General features: G+C 43.0%; 1 protein-coding gene across 2 annotated transcripts in view; it reads right to left on the bottom strand.

Moving 5' to 3' along the window:
• Positions 1-377: 377 nt before the first annotated feature.
• The window catches only part of LOC122808712 (complement C1r subcomponent-like), a 252,509-nt gene continuing 235,410 nt past the window's right edge, over positions 378-17,476 (bottom strand). For both annotated transcript variants that reach the window (XM_044079700.1, XM_044079701.1), the window contains exon 7: positions 378-1,396. In XM_044079700.1, coding sequence (XP_043935635.1) covers positions 606-1,396 — 791 coding nt within the window. In that variant the 3' untranslated portion in view covers positions 378-605. The remainder of the gene's footprint in view (positions 1,397-17,476) is intronic.

Below are 17,476 nucleotides of genomic sequence, written 5' to 3'. Positions count from 1 at the left end.
GCACTACACAGAAGTATGAAACGGTCTCCCATCATACCCTTTATTATGCTTTCTTGACATGGTGACCAAGATTCAACTGAAGAGCAAATTATTGGCACCCATGTCTCAAACACATAGTACCCTGGAAATGATCAGAGACCTGCTCATAATTCACGTATGTTAATGATTCCTTCTTCACATCTAGCATGGTTAATTATGAAATACACTGAATTTAATTGAAAATTGCTTGTTGGTTTGGGGACAGATTTTTTTAACAGGTATTCATAAACTGCAGCCACATAATAATACAATGCAATCCTCATTTTTTCAATATCCTTTTATTTAAAAATGACTCATGTTTATGTTGCAGTATTTAGTGAAAAACTATTATCAAGGTATGAAACAAAAATGCAAAGTAGTTTATTTCTCTGGTGGTTCATATGTTAATGCCAGCAACTATAGTGACCTCAAGAAACATATTCTATTATGATACATATAAGTTGATTTTGTACAATTCATAAATAAATCAAAGAGATTATTTGAAACTAAGAAACACGGCATGAAACAGTTGAAAGATGACCACAACAACACAGTGCATATTGTTCTTCTGCCAATTAACTTAGACCTTAATTACGTGAAATGATTCCACTTATCCAATTAATGTATTGTGACACTTTTGTGAATAATCCATAATGTCCAGGCTTTCCACAGTTTGTACCTTTGGAGACAATCCCTGCAAGCACCCAAGTATCATTTTCTTGTACTATAAAACCTGTTCCTCCATTGAAATGACATGGATCCACTGTTTCATCCATGAAACCAGCACAAAACATGTCTTCACTCAACACTAGAATGGTACTTTCTGCCTTATGATACTGGAGGAAATTACTGCAGTTCCCCAGGTTAATGATTGGGAGACCAATGTATTTTAACTTACTTGTGGAGATTTCATTTTTTAGTTTTCTCCAGCTGCTGATAAACCCCACCTGGTTAGTCTCATAAAAGTGTTCATCATATGGGGATGGAAGACATATAGGCAAAAGGTTGTCAGTCAGAAAAACTTTTTGTTTCAGTTTAATTAATGCAATATCACTGTCAAAGTTATGTGGATTTTCCCTGAAGTGTGGATTCACAAATACACTCTCGACCTCTAAAGGCTTTGTGAAGTTAGCGATGTCATTCTTGCCAAGATGAACAATGATGTCCTGTACAGCAGTGATGTTTGGGTTCCATACTGATCCTTTGGGATAAATTATATGCGCAGCTGTTAGGATCCACTGGTCATTAATTAAAGTCCCTGCTCCCTGTTTTCTTCCAATTCTGACCATGCTTTGCCAAGGGAAACTCTCTGCTGGGGCATCTGTCATGGACAGGACCTGTCTGTAGTTTTCTATAGCATGTACTGGTTTCCCACATACTAGGAAGAAAACAGAAACATGTAAAGTTTGGACTTCAATAACATTATAAATAATAGTGCACTAGTGAAACCAGAATATAAGCTGCTCTTCCATAGAAGGCATGATTACCGGCAATGCTTAGGAATTGCATGACCAGTACCTGCTGTGACAACATTTTGTGGATATGGTTATACAAAAAACAAATTAAACAATGAAACTAAAAAAGGAAGCAACATATGATATAATCTTCATTTTTCTACAAACTCACTTGCAGTTTTAACATAAAGAGTACAAATGGGAATTAAATTAACTGTAAAACAAAAATGCTTGAGAACATAACCACTACACTTTAAATAAAAAAAATCATTTGAAATTGTCTTTATTTAACATAAAAATAAAGTTTCCACTTGAAATATTAGTAACAATGCTACTTGTTAATATTGTGGCTACAAAACATGTGAGTATTTATTTTAGAGTAAGTCTGTGTATGCTGTCTTGCTCATAGCATTTTGATATTGCAGTTTTTGTCAGAATGAGAATATTCCATTAATTAAAAGAAGTACTGAAGCACTTCATTATGGTTATGTAGTTGAATTATAACACCAGGTTCATGGCCAATTCTTCTTTTCCTTTCGGCTTTTCCCATTAGGGGTCATTACAGCAGAATAATGGTTCACAGAATGATTGGCAGCGGAGTTTTATGGTGTTGAGTTGCCAGCCTGGTGCCCACCCTTCCAAAGAAGGCACACAAATTCACACACTCACCCCTAGGGTCAATTTAGAGTGTCCAATCCACTTTCAGCATGTCTTTGGGATATGGGAAGAAACCAGAGCACCCAAAGTAATCCAATGTGATAGCAGGGAGGACATGCAGACTTCGCACAGAAGGCCCCCCACCCAAGAATCAAACTGGAGAACCTCTTGCTGTGAGGTGGCAACACTAACTGCTGCATCACCACAGCCACCCACCAGGTTCAGGGCCAATACATATGAGGAATTGAGCCAATACTGCCTTTAGTTCTTAACTTCATTTGTGGACTGCACCTGATATGTGCATGTTCCTCTCGCATAGCCGCATACCTCTCAACTATCCAGATTTTTGTAGAATGTTGAGATTTTTGTCTCATATTTTGGTCTGTTAGTCATAAAATTCATTGCTTCATGGCAAACTATTTTGGAATAGTCACAAAATAATGGCACACATTTGAGTTTTAGACCATGTCCTTCAGAAAAAACAAGCTGCTGCTGTTAGTTTAGATCTCTCACCAGTTCCTAGAAATTCTCTCATTGGTTCTAAGTGTGTGTGTGTGTGTGTGTGTGTGTGTGTGTGTGTGTGTGTGTGTGTGTGTGTGTGCCTATCTGCCTATGAAAAGAAGTTGCACACCACGGAATCTTAAAGCAGCAGTAATGGGTTTGTGATCAGACATCAAGCAGGAGCCGTATTTTTAAAATGTTGTAGGAAAGCTTTTATATATATATATATATATATATATATATATATATATATATATATATATGTATTAAAGTAATGCTGATGGTCAGACCCCTCTGCCAGCACCAGGCCCTAGGCAGCTGCCAAGGTCACCTAGCACTGCATCTAGCCTTGGATAGCATAGTTTAAAATACACTGTCTAGATGGATATGAATTTTTATCTAGCCAGGAAGTGAGCAGAATGACAGCAATGTGTTCATTAGATTTTGTTTTAAATGAGACTTAATTGAGACTTGACAGAGTTCACTTGAAGTATTTGTTTATGGATAAGGAGATGGAGTTCCAGATATTAGAGATGTAGGAGGAATAGACAGAGTCCCCAGAGTTGTTTGATTTTGTTAGCAGGAGTATTTTTATACCTGCTGAGTAAAAACGCCTATTTGATAAGTAGTGTTAAAGGATTTGGTTAGACTAGAACCTTTTTTTATTTGTGAATAAATTTATATGTGGTAAGCAGTTGAGAAAAAATCAGTGAGACAATTCTACCCAGTATATCTGCTTTAATGCTACACAATGGTGAGATTTGTATGTCATGGTAGCAGCAAATATGGTTACTTTTTTGTAGCACTGCTCAAGGAGATTAGTCAGGATTGCTTAAAGATTAATGAGGATAGGGGCTGCATGGAGGAGATACAGAAGGAGGAAAGTTGAAGCAGTATATTATACACAGCTCCAGGCATAATGTTTAATATTCATTAGTGTTGTGTTCCTTCTAAGTGTTGAGCAGCTTGGAAACTCTGGACTGTTTTCAGCATTTGTGCATATCCAAATGTGTCACCTAAACAGAAGGGGATATATATATATATATATATATATATATATATATATATATATATATATATGTTGTTGTGTCTTTCGGTTTTTCTCGGTTAGGGGTCGCCACAGCGGAACTCCGGTCTGCTAATGATTGGCAGTAGATTTTTACGTGCCGAGTTCCTGGCCCTGACGCACAAACATATATATATATATATATATATATATATATATATATATATATAAATAACTACTTCAGAACACTGAGAAACCAAAAGACTGAAAATTCAAAATACTTCCCTGGATTCAGCAAGCTCTGCACGGTGTGCAGGAACAGTGCAGGAGCTCCAGGAGGCAACATGGCCACCGTGCGATCCAGGAATAAGATACAGGGACGTGCATGAGTGTTCCTGCACTATTCTTGCATGGACGCAGCTCCTGTATGAAAATTACCCCATTGCAGGTGAAAACCATGCAAATGAGGTGAATTTGCGATCCAGGAACCTGTCAGCCAGCCATGCAGGACTGGTATGGTGTGCAGAAATGTACTTGGTTAGTAACTGAGTACATTTCTGCAAACTACAAAGCAGAGGCATGACAGCTCCAAATAAAGTATGTATATTATGGGAAACCATGCCAATGGCCATTGGCATGGAAAACAGTTTCAAAAATAAAAAAAAAAAAAAACTTTTATTTTTTTATAGCCGATTTCAGCTGTTTAAGCATAGGGCAGCAGCCCGCAAACATGATCGGGCCGAAAATATAAAAAATAACCTGAAATAAGCATTCTAACCAAAATCACTATTTTGCCATTATACTCAATGGCAGGCTGAAGACAACATGACCAGTGAATAGTGGTTGCTAAGGGGGAAGGCTCAGTGTGGGATATAACTATGCATTAGCAGGCAATCCTATGCAAATGAGGGAAATGATACAGAATCCCAGATTTCCCCTCAATGCTAGTCAGTACCCAACAGTGTAAGTGCAGGAATAGCATGGTTCAAGCCTAAGAGATAGCTGACATCATGGGGGGGGGGTGTCAGGCATACTGTAAGCGGATTGGAGCCCTGTGGCTCGGTTTTGCCCTTAGCTTAGCAGAGCTAAGCAAGGGGGTGTGTCTGAGACTGCCTAGCACTCTTTACATTGCCTAAGCAGGTGTGCACGCCATGCACTGGATTTTAATGGGAAAAAAAAGCAAGCCAGGAAATAGCAGCTCTGTGCACATTTGAGCACTGTGTTTGTGCGGTGTGCCCCTGCACTTAAACAGGAAGGCAATGGGAAAGGAAAACCGCAGTAGGAACGTAATCAAGGAGAACTAGCATAGCTGGCAGTTGAAATGTAGCAGAATCAGCCAATTACACAGGCAGCAGCCTAGCCCAGCCCAGAACACTACTATAAACTATGCAAACACCTTTCCCTCTGGTCTTTCCCTCATACTCTGCACCACTGGTGTATACAAGTGGAGAAGTTTTAACAAACAAAAACAACAAAATAATAGGGGCTGCAGTAGCTATCATACATCAACATGTGGAAGAGGCTGAGGGTGGTGAAGATGAAAATGCTGTCAACCAACCCACAGTGAGGAAACAGAGAAGAGTGTACAGACCCAGGGTAACCTACCAGATGCTACATGAGCTGGAGATAGTGGAGCACTATAGGTTGGACAGGGACCTCCTACAGCAAATTGTTGAGTTGTGCCAGCCATGCATGACACACAGAACTAACAGAGGGGAACCCATCCCAGGGGATACCAAGGTATGTGTAGGCCTAAGAATACTAGCCACAGATACCTTCCAAAGGCCAATTGGGGATATCATGGGGATCTCACAGACATCAGCATCCAGGGTACTCCACCAGTTCCTGGATGCCATGTCAGCACATGCCGGTGAGCACGTATGTTTTCCCAATACCCGTGAGGCGTTGGCCAGCAATATGCGTCTCTTCCACCAAACAGCAGAATACTCTGACATAGTGGGTGCTATAGACTGCACACACATATGCATCAAAGTACCACCCGGTGAGCAGGGTAGGGTCTACATCAACTGCAAGGGCTTCCCATCCATCAACTTCCAGGTCATGTGCTATGCCCAGGGCATTATAATGAATGTGTGTGCTGGCTGCCCTGGAAGCTATCACAACTCCCACATCTGGCATCTGACACAGCTGTACCAGAGATTTGCCAATGAGGACATCCATAATGTTCACCTAGTGGGGGATGCTGGTTACGCACTGGAGCCGTAGCTGATGACACCCATTAGAAATGCACACACACCTGAACAAGAACTCCATAATGAGGCACACGCACAGACCAGAATTATAATAGAGCATGTGTTTGGGATGCTCACATCATGGTTCCAGTGCCTGGGCACATCTGGTGGAGCCTTGCAGTACTCACCAGCTATATGTACTCAAATTGTTATCGTATGTGCCAGAAATGACTACAGAATGTAAGTGTTGCTCTTCTGCATTTGGAGTAATGTTGGTTTAACAGGGTGCTACACAGCCCCCCCCCCCCACCATTGCCAAGGCCTGCACAGGCACAGAGTGACTCAGAGGAGGAACAACTTGAGCCTGCCCCAGTAGGCAGAAGGAGGTGTGCCCAGTATGCCCTGGCCTTGGCAAAGAGGCAACGCATAGCACATACACTGACACAGTAGGGACCCAGTGAATGACACCTCTCTCTGACTCACACATAGAGGAAAAGGGGTGCCAAACATGACATCACCTGTGCTCAACCATGTATAGGGAGTGTACTATGTGCATCCAACATAGGCAGCCCTCCAGCACCATCCTCAATACTGGCACAGCCACAAGGTAAGTCACTCTTCTCACCAGTTGCTGAATGGAGTAGTATGTGTTGTTACTTGCATCTATGGTATGGATGTGAGCATGCGAGGGAATCGATTGGCTGAATGGGATGCCAGCAGATAGTAGACACCTATAGTAGCAGCATGAGATCTGTAACATATGCTGGTGTCACCATAGTAGCCAGTACTATACATGGTGACAAAACCCACTGCAGGAAATGTGCTGGGCCACATGTGTGTCCATATGTTACACACATGCCAGTTAGAGAAGCTCACATACCCAACAACAGTCTCAGCCAGCAGGACATGTGTAGACAAACACAAACAAAGGCTGTGCTAAGGCCTTTGAATGATGATTATGGGTAACCCCCCCAGGCCTACACAGACAGACTACAAAAGGTCAGGCAGTGGGATGCTTATTCTGAAGGGTAAGAAGTCAGAAACTGATATGTAGGTCAATCAAACCTAATACCTGTAGTACACAGATATGCCTCTAGTCAGCATGATAGGTTAGAAAACAGAATGAAATGGAGTACCTGACATACCAGTACAGTCATATTAAATGTGTTCAAGTGTCAGGTGTGCCCCCCCCAATCCTATGTAGAAATGTAGTAACAGTCAGGTGTGCCCCCCCTTATTCCTATGTAGAAATGTAGTAACAGTCTCGTGTGCCCCCCACTCTGATGTAGACACATATTAACAGGTATGCCCCCCCAATCCTATGTAGAAATGTAGTAACAGTTAGGTGTGCCTCCCCCCATTCCTATGTAGAAATGTAGTAACAGTCTGGTGTGCCCCCCCAATCCGATGTAGACACATAGTAACAGTCAGGTGTGCCGCCTTATTCCTTTGTAGAAATGTAGTAACAGTCAGGTGTGCCCCCCAGTCCTATGTAGAAATGTAGTAACAGTCAGGTGTGCCCCCCTATTCCTATGTAGAAATGTAGTCAGAGTCAGGAGTGCCCCCCAATCCTATGTAGAAATGTAATAACATGTATGTGTAGGTATAATACCAGTGGAGCACAGATTACCTGAGGTGGCCAAGGTAGCAGGATATATTGTAGCATGTGTACAATATGCAGGTATGCATGTGTTAGGTTGGTGTGTGTTTTATATTGTGCAAGAGTGGTCAGTATGTATGCATGGTGAGGTTTGTCCTGGTGGCCATTGCCCAGAACTGCCGATGACAGGGCCAAGTCCTCACAACTGCAGTGCCAAACACAATGCTCCCCAGGATAATACATTCTAGCAGTAAGCCATTGTAAATATATGGAGTATGTGTCACCATCTGAAAGATGGATGTGGCATGACTGTTGGGCCAGATATGCAAGCAGTACACAGGGGGAAGTACCCCAGACAGACAGTGTGTATAATGTGTAACCGTTAAATGATCACACCCTTGGAATTGTACATACAGGTTTGCAGCACATTATCTGGGCTTGTAGTAGGGAATACCGATGTCATCTGTCCAAACACTCGCAGATCACAAAGGTCATAGGAATGATATATTGAAAACAGCTGATGTCCCTGCACAAGCTAGCATAAGTGGAATGCCCCATGCATATCTGTGAGTCAGATGCAAGTAGTGTCTATAGCACACATTTACCCAGCTCACCCAACCACCACCCACAGGTACCTGTCCAGTCTTATCCCTGCTGTTGGGAATGAGTACAATATGACCCCCACCTGTGTATGGCATAATATTTCAGTAGGAGTTCTATTCCCAAACATGGCAAGTGTGGATGTCTGTGTAGACAGCAATGCTTCTGAGGCCATTCACAGTCAATACAAACTTCTTTGGCAAGCCTGCTGATGTCATTCCCTGGGGAAGGAGTAATCCAGTAATCTCTGTGATGTGTCCTATAACAGTGTAATGTTGTAGTGTGTTGAAGGAGTTTTATTCCCAGACATGGCCAGTGTGGATGTTTGCTTGTCTGTATAGGGAGCAATCCTTTGGAGGCCATTCACAGTCAATACAACCTCCATTGCCCTTCTTTGGCAAGCCTGTTGATTTAATTCCCTTTGAAATACACCTTTGGAGAAAGAATACTCCAGTAACCTCTGTGTTGTGTCCTGTAACCGTGTAATGATGAAGTGTGATAGACTAGGTCGGTAGGAGTTCTATTCCCAGACATGGCAAGTGTGGATGTTGGTGTGTTTATTTCTGTAGGGAGCAATGCTTTTGAGGCTATTCACAGTCAATACAACCTCCATTGCCCTACTTTGGCAAGTCTGCTGATGTCATTCCCTTTGAAATACACCTTTGGGGAAGGAGTAATCCAGGAATCCCCATGGCCATTCACAGTCAATACAACCTCCATTGCCCTATTTTGGCAAGCCTGCTGTCATCCATTCACAGTCAATATAACCTCCATTGCCCTACTTTGGCAAGCCTGCTGATGTCATTCCCTTTGAAATACACCTTTGGGGAAGGAGTAATACAGGAATCTCCATGGCACATCCTATAACATAATGCATAATGCTGTAATGTGATAAACAAGTTAGGTAGGAGTTCCAATCCCAGACATTGCAACTGTGAAATGTGGTGTGTGTGTGTATCATTCATATCCTGTGTGGAGGTGGCTGTGAGTGTGTAACAAACTCACTGTGGATTGGGTTTTGCAAATTTCTTATATGGTGGGCCTATTATATATCACAATGTCCACATTACAAGGATAACAGATGTCAAACAGCAGAGAGGCTGGGGTTGCCAATCCATACCCCTGCATGTGACATCAAGGCCTGGCAAACAAATTAGGCAACCCTTGTATTACCCAGAGAACACTCTCAACCCATGTCTCATATGCAAACACACTTGCCTAGGCAACAACCGCTTTTTTGGTAGTACCCTGCATACTGCCCACAGATAGTAACCATGGTGTGATTGCAGTGGTCTACAGGGGGCATGGCACCCTGTTCCATCACTACAATAGACACATAATTGCAGACAGTGCACCTTCACTATGTTCCCCACTGGATGCCTGCAACAACTGTAGTGCCATCAAATGTGACTCACAAAGGACATACCATGCCTTAAACACATGCTCTGTATGGACAGATGCCACTGATACCAGGGAAAACCTGTATCATGCTATCAATGTAGGTGCAGGGTCAACCTGGTGTCCATTACCAGTTCCCGCCACATTAGGCCAAGACTGGCACATCTGATGATAATCTGTGTACCACAACATGGGCCAGACACCCCAGGTACAGTTCCACATGTCACTGTACATGCATGTGGGATGTGTGCACATCCCAGACACCGTCCATGTCATGGACTATAGAACACATATATGGCAAGCATTGCACAGCACTGGCCACACACAATAGTAACCCAGATGACTGGATAGTAAATACAATACCCACCTGTGTGGGCCAATCGAGACACTACACCCCTGAGTAATGCTGCAAACCATTGTCATGTGGCCTGATGCCAAGGTATACCCTTCACCTAGCCATGTACAGCCTTCTGGCACAGTCAACCACTACACACCTGTGAAGCAATACACCCATGCATGTGAGTACTGGCACCCTGTGTCTGTGTGTGTGGAGTATAATGCTTTTGACCCCATTCACACTCACTACAACTCCCATTAGCCTACTGAAGCATGCCATCTGATGTCAGACACCTTCATATACCCTTTGCCCATATATCATCCGGATAACCCCTGCGGTGCATGTGATACCTAATATATTACTGTATTGTGGTACACTAGCTAGTTAGGGAGTCTATTCCTGAACCTTCCAACTGTGTTAATGTGTGTGAGTCCCTGAGAGAGTGTGATAGCGATACATAGTCAGTCAGGGGTTTGAAACAACGTACTGATAAGTATGTAACACAAACATGCTTAGGTTTTACTCTTCCACCCCCTCCTTGACTTACTTTGTCGCTCTCTGTATCTCTCACTCCCTCTCTGGTGGATGTGGAGAAGTACACCTGCTTTGCTTAGGCAGCAGCTTGTGTTTTGTAAGTGATGCTCATGATCAGCTGATGGCCTCTGCACGAATTGCAGTTTCCCTCTAGCTGATTGCATTTGGAACAGCTGTGGTAGCATTCCCACAGCCAATTGCATGGAAACACACTCCAATATCTAGGAACATCATATGGGTGTTGGGCCTTTTCATTCACTGTGAGCAGGACCTCATGTTGGTGTTTGGCAAACAGCATCACAGATGGTATTGGGATTTACCTCTAACAACATACACTGTGGAGGCAGTCCAACAAACAGGAGGAGGATGTGCCAGAAATGACTACAGAATGTAAGTGCTGCTCTTCTGCATTTGGAGTAATGTTGGTTTAACAGGGTGTGTTAGAATACAATGTGTGGAGTGAATACAATACCCACCTGTGTGGGCCAATCGAGACACTACACTCCTGAGTAACTCTGCAAACCATTGTCATGTGGCCTGATGCCAAGGTATACCCTTCACCTAGCCATGTACAGCCTTCTGGCACAGTCAACCACTACACACCTGTGAAGCAATACACCCATGCATGTCAGTACTGGCACCCTGTGTGTGTGTGTGTGTGTGGAGTATAATGCTTTTGACCCCATTCACACTCACTACAACTCCCATTAGCCTACTGAAGCATGCCATCTGATGTCAGACACCTTCATATACCCTTTTCCAATATATCATCCGGATAACCCCTGTGGTGCATGTGATACCTAATATATTACTGTATTGTGGTACACTAGCTAGTTAGGGAGTCTATTCCTGAACCTTCCAACTGTGTTAATGTGTGTGAGTCCCTGAGAGAGTGTGATAGCGATACATAGTCAGTCAGGGGTTTGAAACACCGTACTGGTAAGTATGTAACACAAACATGTTTAGGTTTTACTCTCCCACCCCCTCCTTGACTTACTTTGTCACTCTCTGTATCTCTCATTTCCTCTCTGGTGGATGTGGAGAAGTACACCTGCTTTGCTTAGGCAGCAGCTTGTGTTTTGTAAGTGATGCTCATGATCAGCTGATGGCCTCTGCACGAATTGCAGTTTCCCTCTAGTTGATTGCATTTGGAACAGCTGTGGTAGCATTCCCACAGCCAATTGCATGGAAACACACTCCAATATCTAGGAACATCATGTGGGTGTTGGGCCTTTTCATTCACTGTGAGTAGGACCTCATGTTGGTGTTTGGCAAACAGCATCACAGATGGTATTGGGATTTACCTCTAACAACATACACTGTGGAGACAGTCCAACAAACAGGAGGAGGATGTGCCAGAAATGACTACAGAATGTAAGTGTTGCTCTTCTGCATTTGGAGTAATGTTGGTTTAACAGTGTGTGTGAGGATATGGCTGGTCTACATGATTTAATACCTGTCATGACAGTGTTATGTTTTTGAGGAAACACCCACCTGTAGGGTTGTCTGCAGACTGGGCAGTGTTTGGAGTCTTATGTTTCTTGTGCTACTCACAGATCACCTATCTTAGAACTGCAGAAGCATAGTCTGAGGATTGCAGTCAGTACATGGTGACAGTATGAGGGTATCACAGCAACATTCCAATATTGGCCCAGTGTTTGTGGCTCCAGCCACAAGTCTGTCAACCTTTGTACATATGTCATGCAGTAAGAAGTGCATATGTTCTGTACACCATTATATATTGATATCATACCTGATAACAAGCCAGTCAGATATCAGACTGCTAGACATGTTATGTATAGTCAGAGGCTATTTCTGAGGACATAACCTGGGCATTCTGCGATTGTGGGTACAGTACTGGGGTCTGTGTACTTATGGTGATTGTCGATATTGTTGATAGTATGTGCATTGCGCATATGTACCTTGGCCTGTACACAGACTGTGATAGATGCCATTGTTCTTGGTCCTGTTCTATCTGATATTACATGCTGCTCCAGCATATGGTATCCTATTGGCTGACATGTCTGTAGGGCCAAACACACATGTGTCCCATACCACATACAGGCATCGGACCACACTGTGTCATAACCCAGTTTATGTAAGGTTAGTGTGTGAGTGGCACATATGAGGATGGTGTTTATCTGACAGTCCATATAGTGTCATATTAAGCTTGCATACCATATGTGGCTGTGATTGTGTTCACATTGGTTGTGGGCATGCACTTTCTCACAGGTGTCTGTTACTGTGTGCTGTGACATGCATGTAGAGCCTGCTATATTTGCAGGTACATGTGTATTCTCCCATACAAAGTGTAGTCCAGTGTTGTGGCAGTCTGCCTGTAGTTTGCACAGTGCTTTGTTACATGCCTAGCAGCTTAGTGTAATTACCCAGTGTGCTGTTATGTCCAGATATTTGCACACCATACTGCTGCTAGGCCACCATAACTGTTGTGTATTTCTGACAAAGCAGTGGGATTCTGTACAGATGTATGTCACTAACTACTAGGTAGTATGTTGCCATGTGACCTCTGCACCAACAGGTATTATGTGTCAGGACAGACTGGCGTGTGTGAATGCATAAACTGCATGGGCATATGTAGTCCAGTATTTATGTGATATACCCATGTACTTAACATCCACATTGTCAGACGTGGTCCACATATCTCACACAAAGGGGGTCTGTGTACACCTGTGGACAAACCAGAGAGTGCAAGACTGTCGACATATATTGGTCATATATCTGCTGTAGTCCACAAGATCATTACTGTGCTAGCAGTGTATATGATGTCCTTGGGATGTCTGTCAGTAACCAATGGCATACATGTCAAAAGCAGATGTGACCTCCCATACAAACCATGTCTGTTAAGACAACCCCTGTTACAGTAGCAACAGTCTACATATATACCCACAATACATACATGACATCCCCTTGCACTAAGAGGTTGGGACTATTGGTGCTGAGGTAGGACTCCACTCCATGTTCTGGACATATGGTAAACATATATATATATATATATATATATATATATATATATATATATATATATATATAGATATATATATATATATATATATATATATATATACTATTGGTGCTGAGGTAGGACTCCACTCCATGTTCTGGACATATGGTAAATATATATATATATATATATATACATATATATATATATATATATATATATATATATATATATATAGATATAGATATATATATATATATATATATATATATATATATATATATATATATATATATATATATCTATATTTATATGGTACTTGACCTATGTACCACTGTATGGTGACCACTGTCACCATCAACCATACAGGTAACTGATACCACAATCCAGCCCAGTTATGCATGTGCTGTGTGCAGCCTACCTGTAACACAATGGACACACTGACAAGTTAGTTACCACCAATAGGCCCAGGTCTCTCGGATGTGTGTGCCTGTTATGTGTCTGTTAATGTGTATATGATAGTATGTCACACTATGTATTGTCCATATACAACCATTACATCCCCCATTACCATACTGTACAACTGTACATGTCATGTAACCTGGAACACACCTCACACTAAATGCCGTGTGGTGTGTGCAATGAAAGCCACACACATCAATAGCACTACATACCTAGGTAGAGGTCTAGTCCCAGTGTTGCCAAGTAAGAGTGTGCATGTATGTGTATGGATGCACATCAGTTTGCTGATTATACATGTCCCAGTGGGTCACCTGTCCATGTGGCACAGGCAGTAACTGTTATACAGACCTGTGACATGTGTTCAACTGTACTCAGGATATGTCACAGCCATGGTGTCACCACAGTGCCGTACCCCTTACAGAATATGACTGCAAACCATCCTCTTGCTGATACATGTACACCTACGCCACAAATGAATAACATTTTGGAGAACACAATCACTCAGTGTTACTAACAGCTATAATGCATCATGGCTGAACAGCTACACTACCTGACATTTATGCATTAAACATTACTGTTGACAACATGTTGCAAAGAAGTACATTGGTACACTGTGGCACAGTCACCGTGTGCTTCAGAACCATATTAACCTGTCCCTGTATCGATGTTATGGATGACAGGGATGTGGCACAGGTATCATCATATGTACAGGGCGTGTTGTTGGTTTGCCAAAGACTGAGGGTGGGCCATACATTTGACACCATGTGTGTGGGTGAGGGGTGTGATTAGCTGAAATGGGTGTGGTGATGTGGTGTGTGTAGGTATGTGGTGGCCCTAGGTGTGCTTGTATAGTGTATGGGTATGCATGCACACAGTTCTGCCATGTGGCTGCCCTATACAGGTGTTTCTGGGACAGCTGCAGATCATACCTGGCAGGGTGTGCAGTTCGCCATCTCCAGCCATGGACACATGGACTGTGCCTGCCAGGGGTTCCATGAGCATGTCCAGTTACAGGCCTCGATGTGCTACTCTCCCCTGATGATGACAGATGTCAGCTGGAACCAGGTCCCTCCAAGAACTAGCCAGGGCCACGTACACGTGGCCTGCTCTAGTGTGGTATGGACAGTGTCCCCCCTGCAGTGCTGGCACTTGTACTGTCACTACGGGAGTGCCTTGCTGTCCTAGCATGTCCATGTCGACCACCAGCTGTTGGTGGTGCTGGCCTACTTCCACGTGGCCATCACCCCACTCCCACCACATGTTCAGCACGGACAAACCATGGTCGATGAGGCCCATCATCTCACCCAACAGTCTATCCATCACCTCATTATAATCACGGGGGACACCTGCAAGTTCATGTAAGTTGTCACAGAAGAAAGAGAGCAGCCCTCTGCAGTCTCAGGCCCTGTCTGGTGCACAGTTCCATATGTGCCTCTGCACTCATAACAGTCTGAAACATGCACCTGGTGGTACCAGTTGTGGCACATCTGCCAGGAGCATGACAACCAGCGGCCCTTCGACTAGCACCCTGGTACATCTGTCTACGTGGTGCCCTGCGGGACATCTGGCTCTGCCTGCTGTGACCAGACACAGTAGGCATAGATACCACACTCTCCTGTGCACTGCCACAAACCACCAACTGTCCCTCTACTATGACCACTGGTGATGGGGTATGTATAGGCACTGTAACTGTGTGCGGGGTTGGAGTAGCTAACAAGGGGATGTCAAACGATGGTGCAGTTTCAGCCTCTGACATCTCTGCCTGTGCCTCAACAGTCCTATCATCATCTTCAGTATCTGCATTACCACCAACATCAGACTGCAAGAAGGAGGGCCCCTGACCCACCTTGCCACCTGTGGGGGAAAACAAGAAATGCACTTTAAGACCTGTACGGCATCGCATAACAGTACACACATACACACACACACACACACACACACACACACACACACACACACACACACACACACACACACACACACACACACACACACACACACACACACACACACTAAAATTCCACCATAATACCTACCTTTCCCTGAGTTTACAGGCAGTCCCATGTTTATTCACAGACGTTCCCCATCCTGCATTAGACTTGGTAACAAAAACTCATTAATACCACTCATTAACGTATCATTCCACTAAATGTCTAGACGAGTGATCACAACACAAGACCTGTTACTCCATTACCTCGTTGACTTGAGTGGAGTAGGTTTTACATGGCCTCACTGCTGTCATCCAGTGTTCACCCTGAGTATGTCCGGACATTGTATGGCCCCCATATGTTAGAGGCTACTACGTTCACTCCATAATGTCATGCACTGGAGTGTAATACGTAACTATTGCTCAGTACATGCCAGAACTGCTGCTCAATCAGCTTATCATGTGGACAACAGTAATATATGGATACACTCCCTGGTGGTGTCTAGTAATTCCCCAATGCATCTGTAGTGCTGCATACGTGGGTAGTCATTTACCTTTCTGACGATTGCAATTTGAAGGGTATACCTGGTGTCTAGTTTCCCTCCCAATGCATGTTCCATGTTACAGACCTTATTATACTATCAGCTGTCCTGTGATTACATATCAGACTAGTATTCCTGGAGTCTCATGTGTCAGCCCATGTCCATGTACTGCATGATTCCAAAGGGAAGTACTGCCGTATGAAAAACCCCACAATCACACATGTGCATACATGGGCACCCACATAAGCACACACAGATGAACACACACATCCTACAAGCATTAAACCCCCTCCACTCCACCAGATTGCACTTACAGACAAAATAACCCATGTGAGGGATATAAGGAGTAAGCTGCCTTAAGGTATATGGATGTATATTACCAAACATTTCAGTGTGAGTGTGATGTTTCAGTTATACATTGTTATGTAACAGATACATCCCACTGTGTCAGCTGAAGTCTTTCCCCCTAGGGATTGCATACAGAGTGTAGTTAGGTGCTGCTGGACTATACATCTGCATTACTTACTGTTGATTGATTGTTATCCTGTGGCCCAGTCTGTATTTACTGTTGTACTGCTTGAAGGCCTTGGCCTGGACAGCAACATATGTTATGCTTTTTGGACTACTGTATTAAATGACCTGCTTGAGAGTTGCATTAATCTGTTTGTATGTATTTCAAAATCTTAACAGCTATATGACATGGCATATACAACTGTAATACTACACAAATAAAGCTTTCTCATGTATGCAAACCTGTGTGTGGTGTTATATCCTTTGACCTCTCTGTGGGTATATGTTTCAGGCAACAAATGTCTTTTGTATGGGTGAATCATGCACTGTTCATTTGATAAGGTGGCAACTGTAGGAATACTGGCTGTTCCGTATGGTGTGCAACCTCTAAATATGTATCTTCCTATACATATCTCTGTGTGTATGTGTTGTTACATATATATATATATATATATATATATATATATATATATATATATATATATGTGTGTGTGTGTATCTGCATATATATATATATATATGTGTGTGTGTGTGTGTGTGTGTGTGTGTGTGTGTGTGTGTGTGTATATATATGAATCTTTGGAATATTTATTGCTTCCACATTGTACATTCCATATGGTAGCCAGACTGCACTGCATGATGTTATTGATACCAGCCTGACATCATACAGGTGGGATGGATTACTGTTAACATCTTGTGCCCATGTTGTGTCGGGTCCTGGTTATGGGACTTGCAACAGTTGATACTGTATTGCAGGGCAGACCTGTTTGGCTGGG

This window comes from Protopterus annectens, chromosome 8.part0 (genome assembly GCF_019279795.1).
Source record: "Protopterus annectens isolate FY-2018-M chromosome 8.part0, PAN1.0, whole genome shotgun sequence".
Lineage (NCBI taxonomy): Eukaryota > Metazoa > Chordata > Ceratodontiformes > Protopteridae > Protopterus > Protopterus annectens.
The sequence above is the reverse complement of the archived record's forward strand: the minus strand, read 5'-3'. Positions and strand labels throughout refer to the sequence as shown.